Below are 8,550 nucleotides of genomic sequence, written 5' to 3'. Positions count from 1 at the left end.
AGGTTTAGAAAACTTTACCTCGATAGAAACTCTGGTGCTGTTTCCTCGTGTCTAAAATTAAAGGGCACAATAAATTGGTGTGGTTTTTTTTCCCAGTTCCTAATGAAGTGCAACCGACTACAAAGTCTAATAACAAACCGGTTTAGAGTGCCTGCACAGGGAGTGGGGGGGGGGGGGGGTGGGTTGTAACTGGAAAGTGAGAAACAAATTCCATAGCTGTTACAGCAAAAGGAGGATTAAAACTAGAGGATGCAGAGGCTGTGTCACCTGCTGTTCCTAAGAGCCTAGATACGGAATGCATGGGCGTATTTTTACCGCAAAATTCTGAAAGTCAACACAGCAGAAGAGAGCAGGGCCAGATATACCCTGAGTATCCCACCAAGAAGCCATCAGTTAAATTACACGGTGCTATGATCTGGAACAACTAATCAAACATTTACTGAATGTTCAAGGCACTAAAAGAGGAGTCTGTAATTTTGTTAATCAAATGATACTTTATATTAACTTATGACTTATGCTTAGAAATTCTCTAAGTCATATGTGGATAACTTTATATTAATAAAAATATATACATTTTATGTATACATGGAAAGATTGGAAATTTCCTTCAATAACTTTATTCTTTATAAAGCATATAAATAAATAAAACTTTTCAACTTCTGAAGGACTACCACGTTTAAGAAGAAGGTACACTGCTGTTGCCATTCTAGATTATGGGAGTGCGTCCCATTCCTTCACCTTCCCCTCCTTGTGGCAAAGTGGGAACTGAACTGAAGCTGGACTGTGACATGCCTGCCAGGGATAGACACATCAAGCAATAAACACAGACACTTCCAAACGTGGAAGGCTGGGCCGCCAGAAACGCGGCAGAGCGGAGCCTACTGAGTCTTGCACTCTGGCACCTCTTTTCCTGACGACATTTGCCAAGGACCTCGCTGGGGATCCTCGGTCTCCACTTCAGCAGTTTGTTCTTCTGAGGAGGAAAGAAAAAAAAAATCAACAACAAAAGTAATCTTAGTGAAAACAGAGACAAAACGCAAATACAACTGAAGTGGAAAGGAAGCTGTGACGGTAGAGGCAGGGGAAGAGTAAGTCATGGCGCTTCAACCCGGTCATTAGTTTCCTTGTTAAAAAGGTAGACTTCCCTTCATCAGAGATGAAGACGTTTATTCCCCATTTTCTCATAAAACGAATGCTTAGAAAAACCATACTGTACATAAAACCTAGAAGTAATAAATTTTTAGTTGGAATCCATCAATCTGAGAAGCAAAGTGAATCAAACAGATTAGCTGAGTTTGATTTTCTTTTGTCCTATTTTTAGGGAAAAAACTAGTGTGCTATACAAATACTATGTATTTTAGAGAATACTTAGCCATCGTTGGAAAGCTTTCTTTGAAGCTTTAAAAAAGCATTTTAACTGCATCTATTTACTTATAAGTAATAACTTTTAAAATTATATATGCATAAATCTAGGATAGCTGATCTTGAGATAATGAAAATCCCCTTTTATAATTAAAATTAAAAACTGACATTAACTTTTTAGATTAATATTTTATTAATACTAATTCAAGGATTATGTCCTTTAATTCTGAATTGATGAATTTCTGATTTATCCCCCCAGCCTTTTATTTCACTTAAAAATCGTAGCAGAAAGATCCATGTATTGATAAAAAGACTTAAGCATTTTTATTTGCAGTTGGATTAGTTCATATTATGCTTGCGCCTTTGGCACTGTCAGATAAAATCAAAAGGTGATTATAAAACTTATCAGTTTTTCCAAAGACTCTTCTAAAATGGTATGTGTATGTGTGTGTATACACCAAAAGCTCTATGGAAGTGTTAACTAGTGTAAGGTCCTTAAGTGTTTGTTAAATACTATTCAAAGAGCTGAATAGTTTCAGTTTTTTTTTTTCCCCAAATTGCTTTGTTCTTTACTATCTCCCTAAGAGCACTGTCAAGGTGCTGACTTAATTCCATTTTGATGTGCAGTTGATGAGAATGAACTGATTCCTTCTTTGTCACAGTTCCCATATTCTTTTCTGGAGAATTCCATGGACAGAGGAGCCTGGAGAGAGATAGTCCATGGGGTCCCAAAGAGTCAGACACCACTGAGAGACTAAAACTTTCAATTTTCAGAGCTCTCATACACCCTGGCGACCTTTCCTCAGAGTTTTAAATATCTGGCAGCTGCCTCTTTTGATGAAGCCTTTTTTGTTTTAGGTTTCTACAAATGCAATAGGGTATTTCTGACAGGTGGATACCCTGTCACAAAGGGCTATGGCCATGCCCTCCTGGGCATGTGGTGAGAGAGGCTAAGACACCAGATTACAGAGCTTCTCCCGGCACGCTCCCCACCTCTGTGGACAGTGCCTCCGCAGAGCTGGGCCTGATGCCCGACACCCACTCCATCCAATCAGGCACTGAGCCTGCTGATTCTACCTCCAGATCTCTCCATCTGTCGCGTCCCCTCGACTCTGTTGTGCCTGCCCAAGTTCACGCTGCCCCCTTGCCCAGGCACCTGTTAAACTCTTGCTCCCATGATTTGTGGGGTACCCTACAGCTGAGGCAATGTGTTCAAAATGTACGTGCCATCACCCTCCTCTGCTCTTGTTAGATATCTGAAGGCTTCCTCCATCTGCTCTCAGGGTCAAGTTTAAATTCTTTCACCCTCGCTACAGAGTCCTGCAGGTCTGGCTCTTGCCTCTCTTCTTTGGTTCACTGACTCCATCCACAGAAGCCTGCGTTCCTTGCGCTCTGGCCACGTCATGCTCCTTCAGCCCTTCCCCGACCGTGGTCCCTCCTGCTCTGGCTGGGGCTGTCAATGTTCTATCTGTAAATGTGCTGCTCTCCTCTCTCTGTTCAGCTAGCTCCCGTTAACCTGTCAGATCTCAGTCCCCTTCTTCAAGGAAGACCTCCGTAATATTCCTAAAACAAGAGCCTACTGTAAGCCTCAGAGCCTTCTGCAGTCTAGAATTTTCCCTCTGACTACCTGACTGCTGTCTATACCTAGTGCACTGTAAGCTCCAGGACAGGAACCGCACCTAGTTTTGCTTGTTACTTCACCACTAGGGTGTAACATGTTTCACAGAGTCGATGTTAAAGAATTCTGTTGACTGAATGAATGAGTAAATATGCAAGTCTATGATCCAGCTTGTGTAAAATGAATATATAATCCTACTGGAAATACTGGCCCGCTGAATTCCTAAGAAAGTCTTTTTCAGTAAAAGTAGTTTTGTGTATAGGGTAGTGTCTTTATAGCCTTGGGAGTGTTGCTTGTCCATTCCAGGGAAAAGATGACAGTTTAAGACACAGGCTTCACTCAGGGTAAAAAGTGACTGCACTTCAGAGAAACTTTGTCCCCCCAGAAGGCAATGAAGTCTCTGCCCTGTGAGCTTGGTCAACTCCATCCTCTCCTGTCGATACTTGCCCTGTGGGGTCAGGTGGTAAAGAGAAGTTCCGACTGTTATTCCCCCATTTCTGAGTAACCAGTATATTTACCTACCTGGACAAAGGCCTAAACCTGAGTTATCAAAATAGCGAACTGGAGGAGGTACTGGCAAAGACTTTGATCGGTTATCAAAAAACCAAGATTTCGGCGACTCCTTTGGCACAGGATCTTGGACATTCCGTTCCTTGCATTGAGAAGACATATGGTGTCTCTTTTTAGAGGGTGTCCCAGTCACTTTAGGAGACTTTGGAGAATTCTCACAAGTTACTTCTTTGTGAACCTCTTTTTTAAGAGTTCTCTCCTTCCATGTCTTGACCTCACTGGAAAGATAATGATAATTGCTTAAATGTGGTGGTGGTAGGCAAGGGGGAGTAGGAGGAGAAAAAAGGAGACCACAAGACTGCAATTCCTGCAATGTATTCACATTTAAGTTAAAAAAAAATGTTTTATTTATTTTTATTTTTTTAAAATGTTTTTTTAAAATTGTGGTGTGTGTTAAAATATACATAACATAAAATTTAGCATTTTATATTTACATTTTAGTTTCAACCTAATGATTCCTGTTTGGACTGTTTCTACAGTTCAGAAAATGAAATGAGGTCATTATAAACTGAGTAATTGTAGTAAATCTCCATAATCACGAGGGTTTGAAAAGAAATGATATCAGATTTTAAATGAATTGATGATATGATCTAGTGTATTTGGTGGCCATAATTTGACAAATTAGTCTCTGGGATAGATGACTCTAATGTATCTGTTATTTTAAGAGAAATAATTTGTGGTGCTTTTCTGGATTCATTATATTCTGGCTTCATAGAGGAAATGCTACCAGCATTGCTCTGGTTCCTCCAGAGAGAAACCTGGGCAACGATCCTAGGGCCCCTTCTTCCTCATACTTATTTCTCAAATTCATCTCCTTATTTTTATCTGCACTGGCACCATTCCAGTCCATGCCAAAACTATCTTTTGCTTGGGCAACAATAAACAAATTCCTAAGCTGGGGCCTCCTATACCGAGATCCTGTCTGACCTCGGAAGGTCAGGGTCTCCTCCAACGGAGGCGATCCTTCCAGTACGTTTCGGATCCCCTCCAAACGTCCTCCCAGTGACCTCCAGGGGCCTGTGCTATCGGGCCAGCTCCCTCTGGTATTTCACTGCGCCTCACTGTCTCCGTCTCTGCCCTTGCTACACTGGACGTCTTTCGGCTCCACCAGCAGGTGACTCTTTCGGACTCGGGCCATGTGCAGATGCCATCCCCTCAGCCTAGAGAGCTTACCTGCCTCTCCTTTCATCTGGCCTAGCTTCTATCAGTTTTCACACTGAATCTTAAAGATTAATCTCTTGATCAGCACCCCTCCCCACACCAAGAGTTGATCTCTGTTATATACTCTTTCATAATGTCCTACTTTTTGATGTTGCTGTTGGCTTGACAGCACTCACTATAAAGAATTAGTTATTTGTGGACTTTACTTATTAGTTTAATGCCTATTTTTCCTCTATTGTACCACTGGCAGAGGTTATTACAAGATTCTATTCTTGGGTAGAAGGTAAATAATTAAATTTGTTAGAAATGTTTACAACTAAAACTAAGCAGCTACAGTAAGGGACCTAAGGTGCTCTTCCTTGAGTAGGGGGCTCACTGACTTGGGTATATGGACTTGTGGTATATATGAGCTGCCCCCTCAAAGATCTCTTTTTTTACTTCCTGGTTCTTGGCTTAGTTAAACATAGGTCAGTTGATTGATGGCAAATATATGGAATGGTGGTACTGTATTCCTATTCCTTTTAGAAAAGACATATGAACTTTAAAAGTTACTTTCTCCATCTTGTGTGAAGGATTATCAAATGCAAAAAATATTTAGTTGGGAAAAAATACCCACTCCGCAAAAGAAAACTAAAAAGACAAAACTTACGTGTTTACACCATTCTCCCCAACATGTAACAGACACAACTTCTGTATCATATAAGGCACGCTTACCTTGACAGTTCGTTCTTTTGCTTCATGAGCTGTTCATTTTGCTGCTTTAACTTAGAAACTTCCTTTTCTAGCCGTATATATTCACTTTTCAGGATAAGAGCTTTCGTGCTTTGTACAATGCCACTGCCACCTCCACAGGTTAAGGGTTTATTTGAAGGCTGAGTATCAATATGTTCTGATAGCACTGTGGGACGCGAAAGCACAGACGGGTGGGGGATAATTTCAATAGCTCAAAATTAAAAAAAAACACACACACACAAAACCATAACAAAGGGCAATAAGTCATAAAAATAAAAATACCTTGACCACCCTCTATCTGGAAGTCAACCCTGACTCCCTTCTCCCTTACCTCACATGCCTATTTGGCCATCAATTTTCAATAGCTCTAGAATCCTCCTGCTTCTTCCTACCTATCAATCCCACTACCATAACCCTGTTAGTGTGGTTTTCCACGGCTGCAGTAGTAAGGATTCTCCCCAGACAGAGCTGTCCCTCACTAGTTGGTCTTCTAGTATCCGTGGAATCACCTGCCAGGCTTCTTCCTACAGTGTGCGTGTGTGGGGTCCACCCACATTCAGTGAACTTCTAGTGCTCAGCACATACTTGTTCACTAAATAAACCTGAGTTGATACTAAAGCATGCATTATTAAGGATTCTATACTGTGTGTGTGGAAGTAATGTAAGGAACTGCTTTGTACATTTTAGATAAAACCGCATGCAACTGTGAGGTGCTTTCTGACATAGAATAATCCATTGGGTCACTGGCAATTTCTTAAAGAAGGGTGAAGGTGTGTGTGGGGAAGATACTCGACGTCCATTTCCTTTTGAGTGATTTTGAAATCAGCGACATGAAAGTCACAAATCAAGAGTACTTATAATGATCCTCCTGGAACAACAAGGAACTCTCAGGTCTGTTTTCCTCTCTTGAAGTTGTTCAGGTTGGAGCTGTGATCACCTTAACCCTATCTCTGATTCTTTCTTGATTCATTTACTTGGTGTGTCAGGTCTTAGTGGAGGCATGTGGGTTCTTTCGTTGTGGCACGCGGGCTCTCTAGCCGTGGCACGCGGGCTTAGTAGTTCTGCCGCACGTGGGCTCTCAGTTCCCTGACCGGGGATTGAACCTGCGTTCCCTGTGTTGCCAGGTGGATTCTTCAGCCACCAGATCACCAGTGAAGTGCACTCTGATTTTTTTTAATGAGTGGACAGTAATACACACAAATATCATCCTACAGTTGCTGCTGCTGCTACTGCTAAGTCACTTCAGTCATGTCCGACTCTGTGTGACCCCAAAGCCAGACTTTCAAAATTTTCAGAGTGCTCGTACATACAACTTTTAGTGTCATCCTTAAAACAATTACACGCATAAGCTAAGTCAGGGCTGCCCTCAGGGTTTCACACAGCATTAAATAAGGGCAATCAATTCAGAGACCTGTCCTTGACTGTGAACTCAATGCTTGTCCTACTCTAAAAGCTGATCTAAGTACTGGTCAGCATTTTCTCTTTATAAATGAAACACAAGAAATAGAAATATAGAAAAAGGTATAGTTTGAGAGACATATAGGCAGAAATTTGTTCATGGACTTGAAGACTGTTCCTATGATAAATTTCAAACAGCCTGCCAGTAAGAATAAGTCAGATAATCTTTTACTGTGAATGGATATTTTTACTGGGCATATGGTTATAATCTACTAAGATATGTGCTTGTATTTTTATTGGGAAGTGTACTTCTACCCTGATAGTTGAGTCATTCTTTTATAGTACTGAAGATATCTTCACAAATATGTAAAGATTTGATAATGCAAAAGCAAACTTCCTATTTTCTAAGAATCTATAATGGAGAAACTGTCAAGATTATAGGAAACTAAGGAGATATCACAGGATAAATATAAGCCCAATGAATTCATCTGAAAAACAGTTTTTTCTAAATCAGTGATTAACTTAGGTTTATTCTTGATTGTCATTATGTACTCTTCAAAATGTTTAAGTGTGGAAAGATCGGGAAGTATCAGCATTTTCCACTTACTTGAGGTATCTTGGGCCTGTTGATTTCTTCTAAGATTCTCTTTCAATTGCCTTATAACTTCTTTTTGATATTCTACAGTGGCTTTTGTTGAAGCAATTCTATTAAGAGCAACAGAAATACGTAAAAACCCAGAAACACATTTTTAATGAAGGAATAAACACAACTGCTGTCAAGAATTTTCTAGCAAGACACATCATATCAACATAATGTTTATAGGTAGCAGTAGGTAACCCCTCATGATACCTTCCTGGTATTACGCACCTCACAGCTATTATATCATCAAATTGGAAGTATTTTGTCTGGTTGCAGGAATGATTTTTTTTTTTTTTAACATTGAGAAATCAATTCTATTTAAATTTCTGGAAGCTCAATAGCTATTAAAGGTATATTAAGTAAAGTTATACCTGGGGGCACCATAAAACAAGTAAATACCAAGAAGGTATAACAATCACCAGAGCATGAAAGCAAAAAGCAGCTTCTGTTCTAAAGTCAGGAAAGCAAACCCTAGCTGCAGCTCTGGTCCAAGGTATTATAATCAAAGGTCAAATTCTGCTCACTGTTCCCTGGTAGAGACATTTAATGAACTGTTTGCTTAAGCATTAATCAGCAGTGATAGGTTGTAAGATACTCTGCCTTTTTTAGAGGCTGACAGTATCTGCTGATTCTATTCTGTAAGTAAAATTGCTTTTTATGATGAAAGATCTTAACAGATATGTTTCACTTTTTATCACCGGAAGGCTGGTTAGAATGAATGAAGATCTGGAGTGCTATGTATTTGGCAAAATTACACATTATCATTAAATATTTATTAAAGATTTATAGGAAGAATAAAAAACGTTAAGAGCCAAGAGGGATAAGAAATCCTTTAATATAAACCAATCCTTTTATTGATTATGAATGTGAAGCCCAGAGGGATAACCAGCTTGTTAAAGGTGATATTTCATTAGAGGCAATATATTTCTAATTTAGTTCCCCTGACACTGTCTAACGGTCTTTTCATTATTCTATATCACAAGGAACTTTAGGCATGCTATTATGTATATGGTGTGTGTGTGTGTGTGTGTGTGTGAGTGTGAGTGTGTGTGCGTTAGTCACTCAGTTG

General features: G+C 39.9%; 1 protein-coding gene across 9 annotated transcripts in view; it reads right to left on the bottom strand.

Annotated features, from left to right (window-relative positions):
- Positions 1 to 601: 601 nt before the first annotated feature.
- The window catches only part of CENPE (centromere protein E), a 78,301-nt gene continuing 70,352 nt past the window's right edge, over positions 602 to 8,550 (bottom strand). For all 9 annotated transcript variants that reach the window (XM_012179580.5, XM_012179583.5, XM_012179584.5 and 6 more), the window contains 4 exons: positions 7,449 to 7,546; positions 5,426 to 5,609; positions 3,503 to 3,768; positions 602 to 973 (listed from right to left, as the gene is read on the bottom strand). In XM_012179580.5, the coding sequence (XP_012034970.4) occupies positions 879 to 973; positions 3,503 to 3,768; positions 5,426 to 5,609; positions 7,449 to 7,546 (643 nt within the window). In that variant the 3' untranslated portion in view covers positions 602 to 878. The remainder of the gene's footprint in view (positions 974 to 3,502; positions 3,769 to 5,425; positions 5,610 to 7,448; positions 7,547 to 8,550) is intronic.

The sequence above is a fragment of the Ovis aries genome, chromosome 6 (genome assembly GCF_016772045.2).
Source record: "Ovis aries strain OAR_USU_Benz2616 breed Rambouillet chromosome 6, ARS-UI_Ramb_v3.0, whole genome shotgun sequence".
Taxonomy (NCBI): Eukaryota; Metazoa; Chordata; class Mammalia; order Artiodactyla; family Bovidae; genus Ovis; species Ovis aries.
Note: the sequence above shows the minus strand (reverse complement) of the source record. Positions and strands in the feature narration are given on the sequence as shown.